This window comes from Scyliorhinus torazame, chromosome 7 (assembly GCF_047496885.1).
Source record: "Scyliorhinus torazame isolate Kashiwa2021f chromosome 7, sScyTor2.1, whole genome shotgun sequence".
Lineage (NCBI taxonomy): Eukaryota > Metazoa > Chordata > Chondrichthyes > Carcharhiniformes > Scyliorhinidae > Scyliorhinus > Scyliorhinus torazame.
This window is the reverse complement of record NC_092713.1, coordinates 134,919,021-134,945,926: the sequence shown is the minus strand read 5'-3', so window position 1 is coordinate 134,945,926 and position 26,906 is coordinate 134,919,021. Positions and strand designations below refer to the sequence as shown.

The following is a 26,906-nucleotide window of genomic DNA, read 5'->3' as shown; positions in this document are numbered from 1 at the left end:
CCCCCCCTTCGCCGACTCAACATCTGGGTGAAGAAGAAGAAGGCAACACGCTCCCGGACGCGCAGGTCTCGACACCGGTGCCCACCCCAGAGCCGGGACTGAGGCGATCACGGCAGAAGGTCAAGGCCCCCGACAGCATTGACCTTTAAGACCACTTCACCCCTGCCGGACTTATTTTTAAACAGGGGACAGGGGGTGAATGTGGTAAACCACGGTATTGCATTGTATGACATTGTATTGTATTGTGCATGCCTGGGCTTGTCCAGGCTGGCTCCGCCTATGGCTCCTCCCCTCGGGCTTATGTATCAAGGTGGCAAGTCTCTGCCTCCGGACCCAGTTTGGGACCAGAGGCCAGGAGGCTTGCTGTTTAGTGTATTAAAGCCTCAGTTACATTCATCACTCGTCGTGTGTTATTGATGGTGTATCATAATGTTAAAACAGTAACAGTTGCTGCCAGATTTGAAGAAGTTTTTCTTTCAAATGGGAAGATTCTATCTATAGGTAAGCAACACGACTCGTAATCTTAGCTTTCAAAGCTGGTTTGCTCCCAATTCTTTGCTTTTCAAGGTGATTTGACAACAAGCTTATTTTAGAATACAGCAACCTGCTTTAAAATAAGCAAAGCATCTGTCTCTGCGGAATCTGGCGGTGTTGGGCTTCCTTGCAGCTATGCCTGGGAATGCCAGGATAATCCCCTGGTGCTGGTTTAGCACACTGGGCTAAATCGCTGGCTTTGAAAGCAGACAAAGGCAGGCCAGCAGCACGGTTCAATTCCTGTACCAGCCTCCCCGAACAGGTGCCGGAATGTGGCGACTAGGAGCTTTTCACAGTAACTTCATTGAAGCCTACTCGTGACAATAAGCGATTTTCATTTCATCCTGGGCCTTTAGAATTTAACACTGGAAGTGTTCATGTTGCCTAGCATAATTTCCAGTCTCTAACACCATTTCCCATTTATTCAACTTCTGTGTGTAAATGCGACATGTTAACAATTCAGTAAGAAAACTAGTCATGGGTCTCAGGGCCACACACCCTCAAGCCAAACCATCTGCCATGGTGAGCTGTGAGAGGAAGTGTCAGCACTGATGAGTCCGAAGGAGTCACTTGACACTCGGGTCTGTTACAAACGTCAAACAGTTTATTGATTTAACACTGATGGAGAGCATGTTGCTGGGATCACCGTGCGCTTCTCCATTGAACAAAGAAAATCATCAATTCTTAAGACAGTTACTCAGCCCACCCCGACTACACGCAATCCAATCGTAATGATTACTGATTACATATATTACTTAGCGATCGGTTACTAGGCATGATAGGGCTGCCTGATCAGCTCATGAACAGATAGAGGCCCCATCATGATGTTTTCCAGACCACTTATCAACATTCTTTGGGTCTTCACAAACTTAGCCTGCCTTATCTTAACCTCATTTATGCCTGGTAGCGCAGGCTGCATTACTCAGGGGCAGCTGCCTGGGGGCGGCAGCTGATAAGGGAGATCCTACTGAGCGAGCTGGTCCCTGTATTTGTGTAATTGATCTGCTTCAAGAATGTGGTCAAGTCAGTTTGTCAGCTAAACTCCATGATGCCTCACAAACTATTATACTCCATTTTAGCTAGGATCTTTCATTACGAGTGGGTACATAGAAAATAATATGCATGTAGTTATATATATTTGTATTGGCGAAGCACGGTAGCACAGTTGTTAGCACTGTTGCTTCGCAGCTCCAGGGTCCCAGGTTCGATTCCCGACTTGGTTCACTGTGTGGTGTCTGCACGTTCTCCCCGTGTCTGCGTGGGTTTCCTCCGGGTGCTCCGGTTTCCTCCCACAAGTCCCGAAAGATGTTCAGGTTAGGTGGATTGGCCATGTTAAATTGCTCTTAGTGTCCAAAAAGGTTAGGTGGGGTTCCGGGGATAGGGCAGAAGTGTGGGGTTTAAATAGGGTGCTCTTTCCAAGGGCCAGTGCAGACTCGATGGGCCGAATGGCCTCCTTCTGCACTGTAAATTCCATGATCTATGATGTGCCTCCACCTAAGGCTCGCTCTAACAGGAAGGCAGTATTGCTTTGTGATAATATCTACATTACAACGTAACTTTCTTTCAGGTATGTAGTCCTAGGAGTAACTTTCCATGTTCTATATGTATTGGCTGCTGTACAAAACAAATAAATCCTTTGTTAAGTTGGTAAACAAGTAAAAAGACTTCAGAACCCTGATGTCAATCAAAGTTTGTTTAATGGGTTTGCCCAAAAGGTTTAAATTGTTTCCAAAGCAATAAAGGACTATCCAAATTGGCCAGGCTTCTTCACTCTAGTAACAGAAAAAGCTGATGTCTTATATCAGTAAACTAATGTTGTATTTCTCAGACATTCCTTCAGGGCGGAACTCCCAGAATGTGCCATTGAAAATTAGTACTTGACACAATTATACAAGGTTAACAGTTGTTGTTTCGAAGAAATAACTATTGGTGCATCGAACTGTCACATCTATTTTATAGACCAGCTTTAGAAATATTGACCCAGGGATTTCCGGTGGCGGCCATGGAGGAGTAGGTTGCACATTCGCTAGCTCCCGCCTGAATCGGGCTTTCGGACCTTTTTTCCCGGATTTTTGTGGACTTTATGAAATAAATCAGTGGAGTTGGCATCAGTAAGGAGGATTTCCCCCCTGGTGTATGGATAGCTGGACCAGAAGTGGCCGTGTGAAACAAATTAGTCCCAATAGAGGGAAGCGAGAAGAGCTGGCAGTGCAACAAAGCATGGCAGACGGCAAGGACCAGGGAGTGGCGGCTCACTGACCGAAGGAGCAACAGACGGAGTTTTTCAAGAGTTGCTTTGCCGAGCTAAAAAGGGATATGCTTGACCCGACGAAAGCATCGATCGACCAAATGGTCGCGACTCAGGCAGCCCGGGGAAAGCAATCCAGGAGATCGAATTAAAACTCTCCAACCAAGGGGACGAGTTAACTGTGCTGGAGCAAGGTGGATGTGCTAGAGGACCGCCACAAGCAGATGCAGGAGAAGCTGGAGGAGCTGGAGAACAGAACCAGGAGGCAGAATTTAAGAATCGTTGGTCTTCCTGAAGGTATCGAGGGATCAGATGCTGGAGCGTATGTGGCGGGTATGCTGGAGTCGTTGATGGGAGCGGGGGCTTTCCCTCGACCCCTGGAGCTGGATGGAGCGCACAAAGCCCTCGCAAGGAAACCCAAGGCGAACGACCCGCCAAGGGCCATAGTGGTCCGTTTTCACCGATTTTCAGACAAGGAGCGTGTCCTGCGATGGGCCAAGAAGGAACGGGGCAGCAAGTGGGAGAACAGTGAGGTGCGCATCTATCAGGACCTGGGAGCGGAGCTGGCCAAGAGATGTGCGGGGTTCAACCGGGCAAAGGCGACCCTCTTGAAGAAGGGGGTGAAGTTTGGGGTGTTATACCCAGCGAGACTGTGGGTAACGCACGAGGACCGACACTATTATTTCGAGTCGCCAGATGATGTCTGGACATTTATTAAAGAAAAGAAGTTGGACTCGAGTTAAGAGACACTTAATGCTTCGAAGATGGGAGGAGGCGGCGGTTTGTAATTGTGTTCTGTTTTAAACAAGATTGTGGTTAGTTGTGGGCAAGAGCGCGGGTTGGGGAGACGGTTGGAGGGCGCTTTGTTTAGAAGATCGTTGATACAGGGAGGAGAGGGGGGCCCTGAAGCTAGCACTACCCTTTGGGGGACTGGGTTTTGCGTTAAGTGAGTGTGTCTGTTTGGCTTTATGGTTATGCTAATGGCTTTTGGAGAGCTGATGTTTACTTACTGGGGAATGTGATCTTATAAATAAGTTTTTTCTATGTGGGGAGAGGGGTCCGAACAATAGGGCGATAGTCAGACCGGCGCCAGGGCGGGGGCTATCGGGATCAGCATGGATCAGCTGACTCTCGGAAGCGTGGTGGGGGGTGACTTAGTGTTGAGTTGGTGTTTGATTTGGGAGATTAAGTTTCTGGTGTTAGGGGGAAGGGGGGGGAAGGCTGCTCTGCGGGCAAGGGAGAAATTTTCTTCAGGGAATAAAAGGAGGGTTGGGGGCGGCTGCTGCTTAAGGGGGTGTCCGGGCAAGCGGGGGGCACGGGCTCGGGGTTGGCCAAGAAAGGATGATGGTTAGTCGGCTGCGGGAGGGGGGATGTTAGCCCCCTGTCCAGGCTGATTACTTGGAACATGCGAGGTCCGAATGGGCCAGTGAAGAGAGCACGCGTGTTCACGTATTTAAAGGGACTAAAGGCAGACGTGGCAATGCTCCAGGAGACACATCTGTAGGTCACAGATCAGATGAGATTAAGGAAGGGTTGGGTGGGTCAGGTATTCCACTCGAATACCAGGGGGATAGCAATTCTGATCAGCAAGCGGGTGGCATTTGAGGCTGGGAGAATAGTGGCTGATAAAGGGGGTAGGTATATCATGGTGAGTGGGAAGCTGGAGGGGAATCCGAGTGGTGCTCGTGAATGTCTACGCCCCGAACTGGGACGATGTGGATTTTATGAGGCGTGTGTTAGGCAAAATCCCAGACCTTGAGTCACACAATTTGGTAATGGGAGGGGACTTTAATACGGTCATTGAACCTGAATTGGATCGCTCAAAATCCAGGACAGGGGAGACCGGCGGCGGCAAGGGAGCTGAAGGGCTTTATGGAACAGATGGGGGGCGTACACAAAGGTTTACACGGCCGAGGGTAAAGGAGCTTTCCTTCTTCTCCCACGCCCACAAAGTTTATTCCAGTATTGATTTTTTTGTGCTGGGCAGGGTGTTGATCCCAAAGATGGCGGGGACGGAATACTCGGCGATTACAGTCTCGGACCATGCCCCGCACTGGGTGGATTTGCGGCTTGGGGAGGAGAGAGGGCAGAGTCCGCTGTGGAGACTGGACGTGGGGTTGTTAGCGGACAAGGTGGTTTGCGGGCGGGTAAATAAGAATATCCAGACCTATTTGGAAATAGAGAGGTATCGGCAGCGACTGTCTGGGAAGCCCTGAAGGCAGTTATTAGAGGGGAACTTATATCGATCCGGTCCCATAGAGAAAATAGGGAAAGGGCGGAGAGGGAGAGATTGGTGGAGGAGTTATTCCGGGTGGATAGGAAATATGCGGAGGCTCCGGATGCGGGACTCCTGAGGGACAGCGCAAGCCTCAGGCGGAGTTTGAATTGTTGACCACAGGGAAAGCGGTAGAACAGTTGAGGAAGGCTAGGGGTGCGGTGTATGAATATGGGGAAAAGGCGAGCAGGATGCTGGCACTCCAGCTTAGGACGAGAGAGGCGGCCAGGGAGATTGTGGGAGTAAAGAATAAGGAGGGCAACTTGGTCTCAGACCCAGAGGGAGTGAATGAAGTTTTTAAGGAATTCTACAGCAAACTACCCCCGGCGGGTGCGGAAGGGATGCGGCAATTTCTGGACCAGTTGAGGTTCCCGAGGGTGGAGGAGGATCTGGTGGAGGGGCTGGGGGCACCGATCGAGATAGAGGAAATTATTAAGGGGCTGGAGGGAATGCAGTCAGGCAAAACTCCGGGGCCGGATGGTTTCCCGGTGGAATTTTTAAAAACATTTTCAGAGGTGTTGAGCCCACTGCTGATGAGGACCTTTAATGAGGTGAGAGAGAAGGGAATCCTTCCCCCTACAATGTCGCAGGCCTTGATCTCACTCATTCTGAAACGGGAGAAGGACCCTGAACAGTGTGGGTCTTACAGGCCAATCTCGTTGCTAAATGTGGATGCCAAGCTATTGGCTAAGATCTTGGTCCTGAGGATAGAGGGTTGTGTCCTGGGGGTGATAGTAGAAGACCAGATGTGATTCGTTAAGGACAGGCAACTTAATGTTAATGTGCGGAGGCTTTTAAACATTGTTATGATGCCCACGGAAGGGGAGGAAGCAGAGGTTGTGGCAGTGATGGATGCAGAGAAAGCTTTCGATCGGGTGGAGTGGGAGTACCTGTGGGAAGCACTGGATAGGTTTGGGTTTGGTGAGGGCTTTATCCGGTGGGTGCGATTGTTGTACCAGGCGCCTGTGGCAAGTGTGCGTACAAACCGGCTTCAGTTGGAGTATTTGAAATTGCACCGAGGGACGAGGCAAGGGTGTCCCCTTTTCCCGTTATTATTTGCTCTAGCCATTGAGCCGCTGGCCATTGCTTTAAGGGCTTTAAGGAATTGGCAGGGGCTCATCCGGAGAGAGGTGGAGCATCAGGTCTCGCTCTATGCGGATGATCTCCTCCTGTATATCTTGGACCCACTGGAGGGGATGGGGGAGGTCATGCGGATCTTAAGGGAATGTGGCAGTTTCTCGGGGTATAGATTGAATGTGGGGAAGAGCGAGTTGTTTGTGATCCAGGCTAAAGGACAGGAGAAGAGACTGAGGGAGCTGCCGCTGAGGAGGGTAGAGAAGAACTTTCATTACCTGGGTATACAGGTGGCCCGGAAGTGGGATTTGTTGCATAAGCTTAATCTGACCCAGCTGGTGGAACAAATAGAAGGCGAATTTAAAAGATGGGACATGCTCCCGCTGTCACTGGCGGGGAGGGTACAGACAGTGAAAATGACGGTCCTCCCCAGGTTCTTATTTGTATTCCAATGCCTTCCCATCTTCATCCCGAAGGCCTTTTTCAAGCGGGTTAATAAGGTCATCTCGGGATTTGTGTCGGGGGGAGGGTGGGCTGGCGCTGCCGAACTTGTGCCACTACTACTGGGCGGCCAACATTGCCATGATCAGGAAGTGGGTATTGGGGGAGGGGTCGGCATGGGAGCGGTTGGAGGCGGCATCATGCAAAGGCACCAGTTTGGGAGCGCTGGTAACGGCACCTCTGCCGTTCTCGTAGGCCAGCTACTCCACAAGTCCGGTAGTGGTGGCAACACTGAAGATCTGGGGGCAGTGGAGAAGACACAAGAGGGTGGAGGGAGCATCGGTCTGGACGATATGGAAGAACCACAGGTTCCTTCCAGGTAGGATGGATGGCGGGTTCCAGAGCTGGCAGAGGGTGGGTATTAGAAGAATGGGTGACCTATTTATAGATGGGAGCTTTGCCAGCCTGCAGGCGCGGGAGGACAAATTTAAATTGCCGCCAGGGAAAGTCTTTAGGTATCTACAAGGGCGAACCTTCCTGAGGAAGCAGGTGGTGGTCTTCCCGCTGCTGCCGCCACGGGGGATACAAGATAGAGTAGTGTCCGGTACGTGGGTGGGGGAGGGGAAGGTGTCAGATATCTACCAGGAGCTGTCGAAGGTGGAGGAAACCCCGGTGGAGGAGCTTAAAGGCAAGTGGGAGGACGAGTTAGGAGGGAGTTAGAGCCGGGACAATGGACGGAACCCCTAAGTCGGGTAAATTCCTCCTCATCATGTGCCAGGCTCAGTCTAATACAGTTTAAAGTGGTACACCGGGCACACATGACGGCGGCAAGGATGAGCAAGTTTTTCGGGGTAGAAGACAGATGTGTGAGGTGTGCGGGGAGCCCAGCAAACCATGTCCATATGTTCTGGGCATGCCCGAAGCTTGAAGGGTTCTGGCAGGGGTTTGCCAGGGCAATGTCCAAGGTGCTAGGAACACGGGTGGTGCCGAGTCCAGAGGTGGCGATCTTTGGGGTGTCAGAAGACCCGGGAGTTCAGGGAGTGAAAAAGGCCGACGTCCTTGCCTTTGGCTCCCTGGTAGCCCGGAGACGGATCCTGTTAATGTGGAGGGACTCGAAGCCCCCGAGTGTGGAGACCTGGGTCAGTGACATGGCTGGGTTTCTCAGCCTCGAGAAAATAAAGTTTGCCTCAAGAGGATCAATGTTAGGGTTCTCCCGGGGGTGGCAGTCGTTCGTCGACTTCTTCGGGAAATTTAATTTAAAATGTCGGCAGTAGACATTTTACACTATGTTAATGTTTAACGCTTATTGTTCTTTTTCTCTTTTTGTTATAAAATTTTACAAATACTTCAATAAAAATATTTTTAAAAAAGAAAAGAAATATTAATCCAGGTCTGCCTTGTGTCCTGTTCAAACTGAAGAACAGGTTCTACAAAAAGCAACACAACATAAAAAACATTCCTCATACTTGGCTGTGCATTCACAGTTGATCGGAGAGGGAGCACAGGCACTCCACTCACTTCCCCCAAATGTTGCTGCGGGAGCCCATACAGGGACCTGCCTGTTCATGTAAACATGAAGTATTCTATGTTCCAGTCCTATTCAGGCACCGTCTCTACAAGATGACTATATCCTTACCATTTTCTGCTTTTGCCGCAAAACTGGAAAGGTTTGTGAACTTTGCTTCCAATTTCCTGCCTTCCCTCGTTTGGCCATTGTCCACCTTTGACTCTTCCCTTCCTCAATTTCTCTCTAGTTATACCTGGAGATATGTTGTTGGCCAATATCTATGATAAGACCACAGCTAACTTGATTCCTCCCGCTCCCTGTAAGGATTCTATTCCATTCCTTCAATTTCACCATCTCCATTGTATCTGTTCTGAGCAGTTCTTCTGATTTGCCTTCCTCACCTGAAGAATCCACACTACTGTGGTTGACAGCGCCCTTCACCGTCCATCCATTTCCTGGACTTCTGCTCTCATACCCTTCCCTTCCATCCCAGAATCATAGTGTGTTCTCCATGTCCTCACCTTCCAATCCACTAATGTCCACGTTCAATTAATTATTGTCCTCCATATTCCACTTTCGATGTGGTAACACCACCAAAGACATCTTGCCCCCTTCCCCTTTCGACCAGTGCCGGAAGATGACTCATTGGTCAGGGCACCATTTTGAAGTGCTGCCCCGATCCTTTGACACCCTTCCATCAGCCCACCCGGCCCTCCGGAACCCCCACTGCACCCAAATTAGACTCTTAGGGGTCTTCGAGCCCTCCTCACTCCACCTCCTAAGGGCCTGAACCCTGGCACGGGCAACCTAGAACATGGGCACCTTGACATTGCCAGCGCCACCCTGGCACCTGGGTGCCCAGGTGGCAGTGCCAACATGCCAACATGCCAGACTGACAGTGCAATGGTGCCAGCTGCCAGCAGATGTGCGAGGGTAGTACCCTGCTCAGAGCCCACCCATCCGGGGGTCTCTAATGGCCTGGGAGACCCACTAGGTGCCATAACACCTGGTCAACATTTACAATAATAATAATAATCTTTATTAGTGACGCAAGTAGGCTTACATTAACACTGTAACGAAGTTACTGTGAAGATCCCCAATCATCACACTCCAGTGCCTGTTCGAGTACACTGAGGGAGAATTCAGAAAGTCCAAATCACCTAACAGCACGTCTTTTGGGACTTGTGGGAGGAAACCAGAGCATCCGGAGGAAACTCACGCAGACACGGGGAGACTGAGCAGATTTCACACAGACAGTGACCCAAGCGGAGAATCAAACCCAGGACCCTGGCACTGTGAAGCAACAGTGCTAACCACTGTGCTACAGTGCGTGGAAATCAGTGCTAAATGGCACCCTGGCAAGGATGCCCTGGCGAGGCCGTTAGTTCCCGGGAGCCGGGTGAATACATTGAATCTCGAGATTCAACGGCCATGTCACATCACCAAGTCAGGTACGACAAGGCCAGTAAATTGCACCCAACTTTATAAAATGTCTTCCTGAAGTTAATACAGACACTATCCGCAGACAGTTTCCTATGTTGAGGTTCTCATCAAAGAAATCCAATCAGATTAGTCATAGAGAATCTACTCTTCACAAATTCATGCTGACCACTCACTGATCATATGGTACTTGTCCGAGTGTCATGTCATTTTGATGACAGATTCCAATAACATCCCTGAAAGTGATGTTAAACTGACGGACCTGTAGGCTCCTGCGAGAGAATCCTCTTCTTACTTTGAGGGTTCCGATAACCGAACCGGAAGTATGCAACACTTCCACTTGGAGGTGGGGTGGCTAGCCCTGTGTCCATCCAAGTCCTAAGCACTTGGCTTCCTCCATGGAGAGGTTGGCAGTTGCCATGGCGAGCCATGTCTGGTAGAACACTCAGTGGCTGCCAGATAGGTGCCCAGACTGGTATTGCAGCACTCTGGCCATGGGATCGATGCAGTGGTAGGTGAGATGGAAACCAGGATTCAGGGAGGTGCCATCACGCACTGATAGAGGACAGAGCGTCAGCAATCTGCCCCAGTGGCATCATCGCATGGCACTCCAAGGGTGCGCTGCCAATCTTCTCCCTTCTGATGCGACCCCATCGCCTCCAGCAGGTGGAAGGTAATGTGCCAGTTCTGCTGGCACTTACAGAGACATTTCATGAGGAGATTGAGTGATCTTGCATGCGTTCATTCTGGCTGGAATCTGGATATAATAAGGGTGACATGTGCCTGCCTGGCGTGTCGCTCAATCACTCTGGCATCTGCAGCTCGAACTGCATCATCCAGTCCCTCATTAACATCAACTTCTTCTCCTTCTTTCTTGTCTGAGGGGCCTCCTGGTTCCTCCAACTCCCCAGCTGAATTTGGATGCAGCGGAACACGATGATCCTGGAGACTGCCTCACCTGAGCAGTCCAGGCAGCGGCATCTCACCTTCAACTGTCTAATGGGCTGTTCTACTGAGGTTGCCCTTGTTGAGGTGTGGGCAACATTACACCTCTCCTTTGCTGGATTTGGTGGCTTCTACACAGGGGTCATGAACCATATCCTCTGTGGATATCCCCTGTCACCCAGATGCCACCCCATCAATTGCTGAGGGGGAGCAAACAGTTGTGGCATTGGAGACTGAGTGAGGATGTAAGAGTCAAGAGAGCTCCCTGGGAAGTGAGCAGACAGCTCTGATACTCGACGCTGTGGTGGCTTTTAAAACTGTGAGGACGTATGTCTTCCTGAAGGAGCTGACACAGATGAGTGTCATCTTCAGCAGTCTCCGACATTGCCTCCCTGATGTTTGCAGGCTCTTACTCCGCCTGTGGAATATTCTATCACGTGCCAATGCTCAATGTCTCGCTGGCCCCTTTTACCAGCAATGTGAGCTGCATGATGCTCTGCTGGCACCCTTTGGTGGTGTTCTGGCCATTGCTGTGCCTGTCACTGGGCCACCCTCTGTTGGTTCCTCTCCAGCTGCACCAGAGCTAGTAGAAGCACTGGCTGTGTGTGACCATCTCGTCTGCCTGAGGTGAGTTGCAAACAAAAGACAGGCAACGATCTGGTCAGCACTGTCCTTAAGGCCCTCCCTCCTATCTTGAGCACGTTCAACCAGTGGGAAGCCCTATACTTTGCATCAATCATCCCCTGACCTCCACCATCCCACCTTGGACAACTCCATCGCAACATACCACAGTTCTCTTGTTGTAATAACCATGTTTGCCTCCCATTCAATTAAGTGCACAGCCTGCCTCATTTCCTGCTCCCACGAGCTTCACAAGATTCTGCTCCAGTCTCCTCCCTCCCAATTTACATCAGCTGTTGCAACGCCCCCCCCCTCCCCCCTCCCCCCCTCCCCCTCCCCCTTGCCACTACCTTTCTCAAAGGGGTTGGCCAGCTCGAATCTAGTTTGTGTGGTTGTAATGGTGGCTCAGCAACTCTTCTAGTGGTTTCCTTTAGTGGCAAGACTGTGGATGTTGTTTTATGACCTTTTGGAGATGGTTGGGGAGGGTGTGTAGAAATTCTCTCTTTTGTTTGGTGCATAAGTCTCCAGAGGCGGCACTGTTTAATCTACAGTAGTGCAGGTTAGGTAGGGTTCCGGGGATAGGGTGGGGGAGTGTGCCCAGGGATTTCAGAGGGTTGGTGTAGATGTGATGGGCCGAATGGCCTCCTGCACTGTAGGGATTCTATGGATTTTATGCAACCTCAATTAGCTATTATCCACCAGAACTTTTGCGCAAGGTGAACCCACTAATCTATTTCTGTTGGTGATACATCAAATGCAATTTTTGTTTGTCACATTTGAATGTTTCTTTTGTGCTAAATCGTTAGTTCTTCAGGTGCAACACCTCCAGCCAGTTCTGAAAGTGAGACCTTGGTCCCTTTTGTGGTTTATATTATTCATTTAAACTGAAAGGTAGGGGGTTTAATAAAGAAGTTTGCAGATGATACAAAAGTTGTTCCACTTGGTTCACAGTGAGGCAGAAAGCCTTAGACTGCATGAAGATATAAATAATCTCATTAGTTTGGCAGAAAAGTGGAAAATGGAGTTTAATTCAGGAAAGCGTGGGGCAATGGATTTTTGGAGGGGACATAAGGCAAAGGAATACACAATAAATGGGAGGGCACGGAATTGTGTGCGGAACAGAGGGTTCATAGTATCATAGAAGTTACAGTGCAGAAGGAGGCCATTTGGCCCATCGAGTCTGCACCGACTCTTTGAAAGAGCACCCTATCCAAGCCCACAACTCCGCCCTATCCCCGTAACCCCACCCAACACTAAGGACAATTTTGGACACTAAGGGCAATTTAGCATAGCCAATCCACCTAACTGGCACATCTTTGGACTGTGGGAGGAAACTGGAGCACCCGAAGGAAACCCACGCACACACGGGGAGAACGTGCAGACTCCGCACAGACAGTGACCCAAGCGGGAATCGAACCTGGGACCCTGGAGCTGTGAAGCAATTGTGCTAACCACTATGCTACCGTGCTGCCCCTATGTATCATCAAATGTGGTAAGGATAACAGATAAAGTAGTTAGAAAGACACACACAATTCGAATATATGAGTTAGGGAGATCAAAATACAGTCCTGGTCAGACCACAGCCTATGTACTGTGTACAGTCTGGTCACGACATTACAGGACCGATGTTATTATACTGGAGAGGACGCAGAGATTTACCAGGATGTTGCCAAGATATGAAAATTATAATGATAAGAAAAGGCTGGATAGGTTAGGGATTTTGAACACCTCTTTAAACTCTCCTCCTGATCCTCTCTTCCCCAAGAAGAACATTGATTGTTTCTCCACCCCATCCATGAAACTGAAGTTCCTCGTCCTTATTGATGTAAGGTAGGTGCAAGAACAAGCACTAGTGGAGGAAAAGAAGGGATGGAGAAATAACGGGGGACGGATAGGCCATAATGGAATATGGAGGAGCGAGGGAAAGCTAATAGCCCCCGAGGCCGTGCAACAATCCCTTCTTGTGAATCTTTTCTGCCTCCCTCTCTAATCCTTGCTAAAGTGCGGTGTCCTGAACTGTTGAGACTGAACCAATGTTTCACGTAGGTTTAGCAGGCCTTCCACATTTTTGGGGGAGTAACTAATTTTTCCCCGAGAAAGTAATCTTCCTTCCTGATTGAAACCTCAATTTAAAACAGCTGAAGATTTCTTGGGAGTTGAAAACAAATAAACATTGTAAGTCGGGACTCCAGATGGATATTTGTGCTGGGGTCTCTCACACGGTGCAACCTCTGAAAATCTGGCTGTGACTTTCTGCTGTATGGGCTGCACAGTGGCACAGTGATTAGCACTGCTGCCCCACGGCGCCAGGGACCCAGGTTCGATTCCCGGCTTGGGTCACTGTCTGTGTGGAGTCTGCACATACTCCCTGTGTCTGCGTGGGTTTCCTCCGGGTACTCCAGTTTCCTCCCACAGTCCAAAGATGTGCCAGTTAGGTGGATTGGCTATGCTAAATTGCCCCTTAGCATCCAAAGATGTGCAGGTTAGGTGAGGTTACGGGGATAGAGCGGGGGCATGGGCCTGGGCAGGGTGCTCCTTCAGAGGGTGGGTGCAATTCGATGGACCAAATGGCCTCCTTCTGCACTGTAGGGATTCTATGGATGGCTCGGGTACTCCAATATCATGGGATCCATTAAACAGTATAACTGGCTTCTTAATATTTCATAAGTCCTTAATCTTTGGCTTGGTTTTCACTGGTGTGAAATATCATCTTCAGCACATGTAAGGGCAAACAATGCAGAGAATATGCATCGCTAAAGTGGCTCATTAGATAAGGGGATTTATCAAAAACCAGAAGGACACCTGATGGCTCCATTAAATGCGACGCTGAGACGAAAAGTGCAGTGATACAGGACGATCAGTAATAGTTCATCCCGAGTGTTATATTTACCAGACTGCTTATAACGAATTAGCATAGCACCGACAGGAATTTAAGGAGTGCACTTTAATAAATAATCGCCACCGCTAAAAATAGCAAGGAAATCAAAAAGTCTCTTCTGAGTGGTTCCTGGCACACGGACAAATGATAACTTGCAATGCATGCACAGTGCCCAGTTTAACGTGGCTTCCTCAGTGGTGTGCAAGTGGCGGGAGGCGAATTCTTGCAGGACCAGGTGTCAGTGCGTGGAAGCAATGTAGGAACTGTTGTAACTTTCAAGGCAACACTCTTCATTCAAGCAGGCAAACGTAGCATGGAGTTTAAATGTGCCAAATCGTCAGCCAGCGACAATTTCGAAGGTGAGCATTTTGGCTGGCAGGAATTGTCTTGGGTGAAAAGATTTGGATAAAAGGATTTCCCTCCCGTCCCTCGACCCGGAGTATGGATGGGCCGTCCATCCTGCTACCCCTTTGCACGAGGTGCTTAAGACTGCTAAGTGTGGTGTTGGTAGCCCGAGTGTTGGCGGCTGCTGGCTGTGCCCCCGAATGTAACTGTAGCCAGTTTCTCACCAACTGCACAGGTAGGCAGCTCCGGCACTTCCCAGCAGCAATCCCACTCAGCACCAGGCAGCTGATTCTCGCCGACAACAACATTTCCAGCCTCCCCGCCCTTGACCTCAACTACCTGGGTGGCCTGCTGCACCTGGATTTCAGCTCCAACTCCCTGGCCGAGATCCCGCCCAGCTCCTTGCTCAACCTGCAGGTCCTGGTGTACCTGGACCTGAGTCACAATCAGCTGCGGAAGATCACTCACCTGACCTTCAGGTACCTGACCAATATCATCGTGCTGAAGGCCAGCAGGAACAAGGAGCTGAGCTTCATTGACAGCCGCGCGTTCTCGGCAAACCACAAGCTGCAGGAAATTGACATAAGCGGGAATGGTTTGACATTCATTGACGCCGGCATGCTGGAGACGCTGCCGCACTTGCGCTCCGTGCGTCTCTCTGGGAACCCCTGGACATGCAATTGCAACACCCAAACCCTAACTAGCTGGATGAAGCTAAACAGAAGAATCATCCCAGGTACAGCTTTTACTTTCTTGTCTTGTTATTGCTGGGTGAAAAGCTATTTCAGTCTCAATCAGCTGCAAGGGACTTGCCCTGAAGCTGCACAAACCCATTTCCCTTAACAGTCCCGTATATTAGCCAGAGCGGTGCCTCTGGTCTTACCAGCCGAATCTGACTTCGAAGCGAGGCTCCAGCCACATAGCCCAACTCCTGCCTCTGATTTCACTCCACCTTTGTGTCTGAAATAATCTGTTTGAGGATGACTGTGTTCAGGACACTTGTCCGCCTGTGTATACATTTGCACAGTACAATGCAATGCTGCCGAAGTATATTACTTGACTGAAGAGTTTCTAACCCAATGACGTGAGATATAATCTTCAGCCAGATGGACATGCATGGAATACATGTTATAATCAACCCCAAGTACTGAATCCAGAGATATAATTCTGCTTTTACATTCCTGTTAGATATAACATTTGATCAATGTGTAGCACACATGTACATTCTGATCTATGTATTTACCGAACATATGAACTGGACTTCCGATTTATTCCTCCTTCCATCACTGCTGAATGCATTGGCTCTCACTGCGATCCGGTTCCCCAGATGACAATAGGGTCCCAGTGGCTATTCTTCATGTCCAGTCTGGAGATGACCTTATTTTGCTATGGGAAGATATCAAAACTGAATCTAATCCCAGAGTCCAGGCACACTTTTCAACAGGTGGGATTAGCTACAATCTGGAGTTGGAACTCGACATGATTCCCCTCTTACAGTTGCAGTTCTATGACGCGCTGGGTAGACCTAATTTAGAATATTGCATTCTGGCATGGGTACCTCACCCAGGAAGGATACATTGATCAGTCTGTTTCGATGTGAACAGGCTTGAAGGGGTGAATTGCCTATTCATCGTCCTATGATCCCCTTTCCTCATTTCCTGTGAAGCTGCAGAGGCCGATTATATTGCTTCCAACACTCCTATTTTGGGGTAAAACAGATAACCAATTAAACTAAATCAAATGAACTGAGGGATACATTAAAGGGACAGCCCTCTTAAAGAGATACTGCCTTAAACAAAATGCAAATCACAAACAAAACTTAAAACAACAAATCGAAACATGATTAAAAGGGACACCCCAGTCCCCTGTGGTACCCACTGGACACAGAAGGCTACTTCCACCACTCAATTAACCTAATTTTACACCAATGGTCAAACCGTAGAGATTTACAGTAAAACTCTTCTCAAATTCTGTCAATACCATTGGATGAAACAGTTTATTAGGGAGATTATCCAGGTTTTCAGGTGGAAAGAAAAGGCTTATCAGTCAATTATTTAATAGAATTAAAGCTAAAGGAATCAGCATCATGGAAATGCCTGGGGCGAGATCCCTGAACCTGTTCAGCAACCCGTTTATGAGACATGTTAAAACATACCATGAGTGAGTTCAACCATAAATGTCTAAGATTGTATACATGTGATTACGAGTAGAAATGGTGATGATGCTTGTTTCCTGCAGCTACTTGCTAATTAATTTTTCTCATTGTTATTGTCCTTGCTTAAAATATAAAAATGAATGGTTGGTGACAACTCCCAAAACCCCTGGGGACCTAAACCATCCTTAAAATCCCCAAAGCTGGCCACACCTTGTGTCTTCAGGCACTTTGATTTAGGAGTCATCTCCTCAGATTTCCTCTGATTTTGTGAGCATTGACGTTATATCTTAACCACTTTGACCTGTTCCATAGAACCTTGGAAACTGGCGGCATTATATATTTTTCTTGTTCTTGGGATATATGGGTGAATGTGATAAGCCCATTCTTAGTTACACTGAGAAGATGGTGATGAACCTCCTTTGGAACCAATGACTGAGTGAGTTGCTAAGTCATGTCGGAGTTCACCGCATGCTGTAGATTAGAGATATACAGGACGGCAAGGTAGCACAGTGGTTAGTATTGTTGCTTCGCAGTGCCAGTTCCAGGTTCGATTCCCGCTTGGGTCACTGTCTGTGCGGAGTCTAACATGCTCTCCCCGTGTCTGCGTGGGTTTTCTCCGGGTGCTCCGGTTTCCTCCCGAAAGACGTGCTATTAGGTGAATTGGACATTCTGAATTCTCCCTCAGTGTACCTGAACAGGCGCCGGAATGTGGCGACTAGGGGATTTTCAGATTAACTTAATTGCAGTGTTAATATAAGCCTATTTGTGACAATAATAAAAGTAATCATTACATGTATGAGCTGTTAGGTAGAAGGTTCCCTGATTGAAGGACAATTGTATTTTTATATCAATCCAACTGCTTACATTCTTATTTTTTGTTTCTGGAGTTGTCCCACTGATTTCCAGATTCATTGAATTCAATCCGATTTCACCACTTTCTAAAATGGGCTTTTGAACTTTAAACCTTTGGGTTGAACGGTGAGCTCCTAGACTAATTTAAATTGAACCGAATTGGACATCTTTGGAAGTTTTTTTCAATGTGTCAGGGATAGGATTAGACTTGGTTTTGGCTGATAGTTTTAATGGCATTTTCAGTCACAAAGTGTGAATTGTATCATCCAGATCTTCCTTTAAACTGCCTGCGTGCCAAGTAAATCTAATTTCAGAAATCGTTTAAAATGAATCATCTCATGGGATTGTGAGCAAGGCCAGCATTTGTTGCCCATCTTTAATTGAGTGGCCTTGCTAGGCTATTTCAGGGAGCAGTTAAGAACCAACCACATGTAGGCCAGACCAGGTAAGGACAGCAGATTTCCTTCCCTAAAGGATATTATTGAACCTGATGGGTTTTTACAACAATGGACAATGGTCATCATTCGACCTTGAATTCTAGATTTTTATAGAATTCAAATCCCACCATCCTCCATGGCGGGATTCGAACCTAGGTACCCAGAGCATGATCCTGGGTCATGGATTTCTATCCCAGTGACAATACCATTATGTCACCACCTCCCCATGGGGGAATTGGGATTCAGATTTGCTAATGCATCCGAGTTTGTGTATTTGAATGAACTAGTTACAGCACCTTCTAATCAACCACTCTTTTCTTTATCCTTATCAGATGCTGCTAATGTCACTTGCACATTTCCAAGTCCTTTGCAAGGAGTTCTTGTTGTGGAAGCTGCAGATAAACTGTTTTCCCTTTGCCGTAGCAAAAGACAACTCAAATTGAGAGAAGTTCTTTACTTTTGTCTTATTGGCCCAGGATTATTTTCCGCAAGCATTATTCTCAATTTGACTTTCAGTTTGCTGATGGCTCATTTCAACAGATTCAAAAAGAAAGAGCTCAAACGTTATCGGAAACTCCGCAGGGCCATTTCGTTTAAATATTCCAAGCGGTCTAATGTGATTACTCAAGAAATCACTGCCAAAGCCAATACAAATATGAGTGTTTGTCGAGGAACAGAATGCAATCAATGACTTTATACTTGACTGCTTGCTGCTGTGAAAAGATGGCCCATATTGAATAGGAATGTAATAAACTGGCATAAAGGATGTTAAGTGAATATTACAGTATTGCCTTAATACAAAATCCATCAGCTAGCAATTGGTGCCTATGCAAACAACTTATAATGAACTCTCTCAACTGGACTTTCAATTAATCCTTAGGAGACTCAATTTTGTAGCATTTTGTATCCTGTACCACACACAAAATGGTTTTGACACATTTATTTGTTTCTGAATAATTTTTGATCCATATTACTTTTGCAAATGACAACTGTTAATACTACAATCTTTATTGCTATAATGCAAGATAGATCCAAAGAAATAAGTTTGAACTTCTTAAGACTTTTCCCTGTTCCATTGTGAACAGCCATAATAAGTAACTTTGCATATAATGAGAAAATATTGAAAGACAAAATAGTTGGCAGTAATGGATGGACACTTTATCGATGGTGTGCAAAGTAAAGAAATTTGATATACAAAAGTTTCCACTGTGCGATTTTTTACGTTTTTAAGCGGAGTTAAGTTTGACTTTTGATATGGGGTTAATGATGAAGTCTAGCGTCTAGAGGTGGTGGATTATGTTAAGATGCTCTCCTTTTACCATACAAACCTGGCTTTGAATCCAGACCATTTCAATGGATTGAAAGTCCCCTTTTTCTATTGGAGTCGCTGAATAAAACATAGTGGACAGTCAACACAAGTTCTAGGGAATTTAAAGCATATGAAACTCACCATGGCTTGGCACAAATAAATAATCTTTTACTCCGAGAAGCATGAAAGTGGCTGTTGAGAGAATTGTAAATGTGACAGTGTAATAGGAAATTGCCTTCTTAGGCTGGGATTAAGGCAAATTATTGGGGCTGGGTAGACCGAGTCTAAGGCTGCATTTTGGCTGTGCAATACCTGGCCTGGTTTTACATTATGCTGACACAGACTGACAAGAGTGGACAGATGTTTCATGTCCCACAACTGATAACACTTAACTTAATGAGCAGCAAATAGTCTCCAGAAGTCCAGAATTTGAGTGTTGCAGAAAAAGAGACATGTTGTTGAAGTATTTGCCTTGCACTCATCAGGGGAGATGCAAGAATACCAACTTTCACAGGCTGCAACAATTTATACAGTATGGGAAAAGGGTGCCGATAGGATGGTAAGCCGTCTCTGATTGATCTCATGGAAATTCTTGTTCCCAAAGCTTTTGTTTAATTCAAAAAAGGTGCAATGCCTGGACATGTTCCTTTTTCCTGCAGAGGACAGGCCCCTGCGTATGGATATATGAAGCTTTTAACAAGAATAACTCTGCCACATTGTGAACCTGTCTGATAATCTTTAATTGGATGTTAATGCAATGGCTGTTACTATGCTGTAGCAACATGAGTGATGTTTTCCACTACCAGGATTCTGCTCTCAAGCCACAAAGACATTCTGACTAGCACACAAATGCGCAATGTGTTGTATGAATTTTATGTGCGAGAGCAATGGCAGGCAGGTAGGCTGTACATTCTCATAACTGGCATATGATATCAAACAGCACGATCCTTTGGAGTTTGTAATAGAGTGAGCACTGACTTTAGGTACTCAACTAGCCTGTGCTACTAACTTCAGGATATAATGTCAAGACTAATCATTTTAAGGTTGGGCTTTATTAAATGGTGGTGGTAAATAGAGAGTTTTCGAAATCAAGTAGATACCATGATGAGCTGGCTGGCAGGTTGTATCGGATGTGGGGTGGCAAGTAGAGAGTATTCTGTCACACTCCTGACCTGTGCCTTGTGAATGATGGATAGATTTTTTGGGGGGGGTCAGGAGATGAGTCACCTGCAACAGAATAGCCACCTGCTCTTGCTCTTGTAGCCACAGTTTATGTGGCTGGCCCATTAATGTTTCTGGCCAATGAAGACTGTTAATGATGGTGGATTGAATTATGTCAATGCTAAATGTCAAATGGAGGGGGGCCTGATAATGGGGGGAGACTTTAACACGGTGTTGGATCCGGCACTGGACCGCTCCAGGTCTAGGACGGGTAGGAAGCCGGCGGCGGCTAGAGTGTTGAGGGGATTTATGGACCAAATGGGAGGGGTGGACCCTTGGAGATTTACAAGGCCGGGGGCTAGAGAATTTTCATTCTTCTCACATGTCCATAAGGCTTATTCTTGAATCGACTTTTTCATTTTGAGTAGGGTGCTGATAGCGAGAGTAGAGGAAACCGAGTATTCGGCAATAGGCATTTCGGACCACGCCCCGCATTGGGTGGACTTGGAGATGGGGGAGGAGAGGGACCAGCGCCCGCTGTGGCTCTTGGAGGTGGGGCTGTTGGCGGACGAGGAGGTGAGCGAGCGGGTCCGAGGAAGTATAGAGAGGTACTTGGAGACCAACGACAATGGGGAGGTCCGAGTGGGGATGGTATGGGAGGCACTGAAGGCGGTGGTGAGGGGAGAGCTGATCTCCATTAAGGCCCACAAGGAGCGGGGGAAGAGGGAGAGGCTGGTGGGGGAAATGGTGAGGGTAGACAGGAGGTATGCGGAAGAGGCTGAGGAAGGATTGGTGAGGAAGAGGCGCAACCTCCAGGCTGAATTCGACCTGGTGACCACCAGGAAGGCGGAGGTGCAGTGGAGGAAGGCCCATGGGGGCGGTCTACGAGTATGGGGAAAAGGCAAGCCGGATACTGGCGCATCAGCTTCGGAAGCGGGATGCAGCTAGGGAGATCGGAGGAGTTAAGGACAGGGGAGGGAGCGTGGTGCGGAGTGGGGTTGGCATCAATGGGGTCTTCAGGGACTTCTACGAGGAATTGTACCTATCCGAGCCCCCATGGGAGGAGGGAGGGATGGGCCGTTTCCTGGACCAATTGAGGTTTCCAAAGGTGGAAGCGGGACTGGGGCCCCCGATTGGGCTGGAGGAGCTGATCAAAGGGATAGGAAGCATGCAGGCGGGGAAGGCACCGGGGCCGGACGATTTCCCAGTCGAATTCTATTAAAAATATATGGACCTGCTGGGCCCGCTGTTAGTTAGGACCTTTAATGAGGCAAGGGAGGGGGGGGGCTTTACCCTCAACGATGTCCCGGGCACTGATCTCCTTGATCCTGAAGCGGGACAAGGATCCCCTGCAATGTGGGTCTTACAGACTGATTTCCTTGCTAAATGTAGATGCCAAGGTGCTGGCGAAGGTCTTAGCCACGAGGATTGAGGATTGTGTGCTGCAGATCATCCATGAAGACCAGACGGGGTTTGTGAAGGGGAGACAGTTGAACGCGAATGTGTGGAGGCTTTTGAACGTTATCATGATGCTGGCGAGGGAGGGGAAGGCGGAGATAGTGGTGGCGATGGGCGCTAAGAAAGCCTTCGATAGGGTAGAGTGGGGGTACCTGTGGGAGGTGCTGAAGAGGTTCGGGTTTGGGGAGGGGTTTGTCAGGTGGGTTAGGCTGTTGTATGAGGTCCCGATGGCGAGTGTGGCCACAAATAGGAGGAGGTCCGAGTACTTTCGGTTGCACCGAGGGACGAGACGTATCCCCCCTGCTCTTCGCACTGGCGATTGAACCCCTGGCTATGGCACTGAGAGAGTCGAGGAACTAGAGGGGGTTGGTGCGGGGTGGGGAGGAGCATAGGGTGTTGCTTTATGCGGAGGACCTGCTGCTGTATGTGGCGGACCCAGTGGGAGGAATGCCAGAGGCAATGAGGATCCTTAGGGAATTCGGGAACTTTTCGGGGTACAAGCTCAATATGGGGAAGAGCGAGCTGTTCGTAGTTCAGCTAGGGGATCAGGAGAGGGGGATTGGCGAGCTCCCACTAAAAAGGGCGGCGAGGAGCTTCAGATATTTGGGGGTCCAGGTGGCAAGGAGCTGGGAGGCCCTGCATAGGCTTAACTTTACAAGGCTGGTGGAGCAAATGGAGGAGGAGTTCAAGAGGTGGGACGCGTTGCCGCTGTCCTTGGTGGGCAGGGTGCAGTCAATCAAAATGACGGTGCTCCCAAGGTTTTTGTTCCTGTTCCAGTGCCTCTCCGTGTTTATCCCAAAGGCTTTTTTAAGGTTGGTTAACAGGAGTATAATGGGGTTTGTGTGGGCGCGAGCGACTACGAGGGTGAGAAGGGTGTTCTTGGAGCGAAGTAGAGATGGGGGGGGCTGGCGCTGCCCAACCTCTGTGGGTACTACTGGGCCGCCAATGCGGCGATGGTGCGCAAGTGGGTGATGGAGGGGGCTGCATGGAAGAGGCTGGAGACGGCGTCCTGTGTGGGGACGAGTCTGGGGGCACTGGCAACGGCGCCGCTGCTGCTCCCTCCAAGGAGGTATACCACGAGCCCGGTGGTGGTGGCGGCCCTCAAAATTTGGGGGCAGTGGAGGCGGCATAGGGGGGAAGTTGGGGCCTCGGCGTGGATCCCATTACGGGGGAACCACCGGTTTGCCCCAGCAAGAACAGGTGGAGGGTTTTCGGGGTGGCACAGGGCAGGGATACGAAAGTTGGGAGACCTGTTTGTGGATGGGAAGTTCGCGAGCTTGGGTGAGCTGGAGGAGAAGTACGGGCTCCCCCCGGGGAACACCTTCAGGCACTTACAGGTAAGGGCGTTTGCCAGACGGCAGGTGGTGTAATTCCCGCGGCTACTGCCACACACAGTACAGGACAGGGTGCTCTCGGGGAGGTGGGTGGGAGTGGGGAAGATCTCGGAAACTTACCAGGTGATGCAGAAGGAGGAGGAGGCCTCGGTGGTGGAGTTGAAAGGTAAGTGGGAGGAGGAGTTGGGAGAGGAGATCGAAGAGGGGATGTGGGCAGATGCCCTAGGGAGGGTGAATTCTTCCTCTTCGTGCGCGAGGCTCAGCCTCATACAGTTTAAGGTGCTGCACAGGGCACACAGGCCCGGGACAAGGATGAGCTGGTTCTTTGAGGGTGAGGACAGGTGTGTTAGGTGCTCAGGGAGCCCAGCAAATCACACCCATATGTTCTGGGCATGCCCAGTGTTGGAGGAATTTTGGAAGGGCGTAGCGAGGATGGTGTCGAGGGTGGTAGGATCCAGGGTCAAACCGGGCTGGGGGCTCACAATATTTGGGGTGGCAGAGGAGCCGGGAGTGCAGGAGGCGAAAGAGGCCGGAATTCTGGCCTTTGCGTCCCTGGTCGCCCGGCGAAGGATTCTCCTTCAGTGGAAAGATGCGAGGCCCCCAAGCGTGGAATCCTGGATCAGCGATATGGCAGGGTTCATTAAATTGGAGAGGGTGAAATTCGCCTTGAGAGGGTCAGTACAAGGGTTCTTTAGGCGGTGGCAACCGTTCTTAGACTTTCTGGCAGAATGATAGACATTGGTCAATGGCAGCAGCAGCGCAGGGGGGGGGGTTTACTTTATTTTTGTTTATGTTATTTACACTGGAGGGTCTGAGGGGGTGTATACACCTGTTGTGTTAAGTCGGGGTGTTAATGTTAATTTATTATTTATGTACAGGGGGGGAGGGGTTTGGGGGGTTGCTTTTTTAGATTGTGTTTTGAACTTAACCCTGTTGGGTTCTTTTTTCTTTCTCATTTTGTTATTGATATTTTATGAAAACCTTTCATAAAAATTATTTTAAAAAAAAGTCAAATGGAAGGGCAGCACGGTGGCCTATTCGTTAGCACAGCTGCCTCGCGGCACTGAGGTCCCAGGTTCGATCCCAGCTCTGGGTCACTGTCCTGTGGAGTTTGCACATTCTCCCCGTGTCTGCGTGGGTTTCACCCCCACAACCCAAAAACGTGCAGAGTAGGTGGATTGGCCACACTAAATTGCCCCTTAATTGGAAAAAATAATTAGGTAATCTAAATTTTAAAAAGAAAATGTCAAAGGAAAATAGATTGGAGGTAGTTGTGTCATAATATACACCCGTATATCATGGTGCAGACACACACACGCACACACTGATGGACATGCAGTGGGACCAATCAGCATACACAACACCACAGCCAATCACCAGTGAGAGCACACGCACTATAAAGACAGGGGACAGGAGAGTTCCTGCTCATTCTAGTAGCAGCCAGCTCGGAGCACAGAGCTCACAGCCTGCAACACAGACATTCACCATGTGCTGAGTGCATCACCTGGTTAGGACTAGGCAAGGGTCAACAGTTAAAGCTGGTATTGCATTTACCCACAGTTCAAGTATGTTAATACAGTTAACCTTATAATAAAATAGAGTTGCACCACTTCCAGTGTTGGTGACCTGTTTGTGATCCAGAACACCCAACACATCAGTTGGGGGTGCCTGGCATCTATGTAGTGTAAATGTTACTTGCCACTTGTCAGCCTAAACCTGAATGTTGTCCAGGTCTTTATGAATGCAGCCACAGACTGCTTCAGTATCTGAGGAATCACAAATAGAACTGACCACTGTGCAATCATCAGTGAACATCTCCATTTCAGAGCTTCTGATGAAGGGTAGTTCATTGATGAAACAGATGAAGATGGTTGGGCCTGGGACACTACCCTGAGGTATTCTGCAGCAATGTCCCGAGGCTTAAATAATTGGCCTATATGACTCCAACTAGTGGAGAATATCCCCCCTGATTCCCTTTGCCTTCAAGTAGGGCTCCTTGATGCTGCACTTTGCCAAATGCTCTTAAGGGCGATCCTGCCATACTGTGTTGTTGCCAGACTGGCCCCTCACCTTTAAATACTCCAAAACATACCACTGACTGCTGCTCATTTGTGCTGGAAAATTACACTTGGCACCTTACACCAGATATAGGACATATAAAATGGGAATACCGAATTTGCTTTTCGCTATGTACCATACCAGAGTTTTCTTTTTTAAAAATATATTTTATTCAAGATTTTGTGGCCAAACATAACAGTACATAGTTTTTCTTTTAAACAACAATAAAGCAATATTAATAACCGTGGCCAGTTTTAAACAAATAAATAAATAATATATAAACAAAAACAAAACTGAGTGGCAACTGCCTTGTCAACATTAGTTACTTTCCAAAGATACAATCCAACAGTCCAATATACATTACCTCTAACAAGTGTCTATACATATACAATGACATCCCTGAGAGTCCGCCCGGTTCCCTTGGGGCAACCCATATTTTTCCGTCAACGCTCCCAGACTCGCAAACATCCCATCTACGAACAGATCTCTCAATTGTACTACCCCAGCTCTTTGCCATGCTCCAAATCCCCCATCCATTCTCCCCGGAACAAACCTATGGTTATTTCTTATCGGGGACCGCACCGAGGCTCCTGTCCTTCCCCTATGCCGTCTCCACTGCCCCCAAATTTTTAATGTAGCCACCACCACCGGGCTTGTGGTGTATTTCTTCGGTGAGAACGGCAACGGTGCCGTCACCATTGCTTGTAGGCTGGTCCCCTTGCAGGACGCCCTCTCCAATCTCTTCCACGCCGCTCCCTCCCCTTCTCTCATCCACTTACACACCATTGAAATATTGGCGGCACAGTAATAGTCGTTTAGGCTCGGTAGTGCCAGCCCCCCCTGTCCCTAGTACGCTGCAAGAACCCCCTCCTCACTCTCGGGGTCTTCCCGGCCCACACAAAACTCATAATACTCTTCTCGATTCTCTTGAAAAAAGCCTTCGTGACCATTACAGGGAGGCACTGAAACACAAAAAGGAATCTCGGGAGGACCACCATTTTAACCGCCTGCACCCTACCTGCCAGTGACAGGGACACCATGTCCCATCTCTTAAAGTCCTCCTCCATCTGTTCCACCAACCGCGTTAAATTAAGCCTGTATAATGTACCCCAATTCTTGGCTATCTGGATCCCCAAGTACCGGAAGTCTCTTGTTACCTTCCTCAACGGTAAATCCTCTATTTCCCTGCTCTGCTCCCCCGGATGCACCACGAACAACTCACTTTTGCCCATGTTCAATTTATACCCTGAAAAATCCCCAAACTCTCCAAGTATCCACATTATCTCTGGCATCCCCTCCGCCGGGTCCGCCACATACAACAACAAATCATCCGCGTACAGAGATACCCGGTGTTCTTCTCCTCCCCTAAGTACTCCCCTCCACTTCCTGGAACCCCTCAATGTTATGGCCAGGGGCTCAATCGCCAGTGCAAACAATAACGGAGACAGAGGACACCACTGCCTCATCCCTCTATAGAGCCGAAAATAATCAGACCCCCGTCCATTCGTGACCACGCTCGCCATCGGGCCCTATACAGCAACTGTACCCATCCGATATACCCATCTCCAAAGCCAAATCTCCTCAGTACCTCCCACAAATAATCCCACTCCACTCTATCAAATGCTTTCTCGGCATCCATCGCCACCACTATCTCCGCTTCCCCCTCTGGCGGGGGCATCATCATTACCCCTAGCAGCCTCCGTATATTCGTGTTCAGCTGTCTCCCCTTCACAAACCCAGTTTGGTCCTCATGAACCACCCCCAGGACACAATCCTCTATCCTCGTTGCCATTAACTTGGCCACAATCTTAGCATCCACATTTAAGAGGGAAAT

The 26,906-nt window shown here is 48.6% G+C and overlaps 2 protein-coding genes across 2 annotated transcripts in view; one reads left to right on the top strand and one right to left on the bottom strand.

The window, feature by feature from the left end:
• Positions 1–15,895, bottom strand: part of LOC140426581 (coiled-coil domain-containing protein 190) — a 105,492-nt gene extending 89,597 nt beyond the window's left edge. The window contains exon 1 of the mRNA XM_072511520.1: positions 15,552–15,895. Within this exon, the coding sequence (XP_072367621.1) occupies positions 15,552–15,558 (7 nt within the window). The 5' untranslated portion in view covers positions 15,559–15,895. The remainder of the gene's footprint in view (positions 1–15,551) is intronic.
• LOC140426582 (leucine-rich repeat-containing protein 52-like) lies at positions 14,170–18,928 on the top strand. The gene is made up of 2 exons (XM_072511525.1): positions 14,170–15,044; positions 18,085–18,928. Exons 1-2 carry the CDS (start codon positions 14,405–14,407, stop codon positions 18,441–18,443), a joined length of 999 nt encoding a protein of 332 aa, XP_072367626.1. The 5' UTR covers positions 14,170–14,404; the 3' UTR covers positions 18,444–18,928.
• Positions 18,929–26,906: the final 7,978 nt, after the last annotated feature.

What these genes read in the sequence shown, in the direction of transcription:
- LOC140426582 (XM_072511525.1), top strand. Translation starts at nt 14,405, where the DNA reads ATGGATGGGCCGTCCATCCTGCTACCCCTTTGCACGAGGTGCTTAAGA. An exon ending in AAACAGAAGAATCATCCCAG is followed by an intron (nt 15,045 to 18,084) that starts GTACAGCTTTTA and finishes TATCCTTATCAG; the next exon opens with ATGCTGCTAATGTCACTTGC.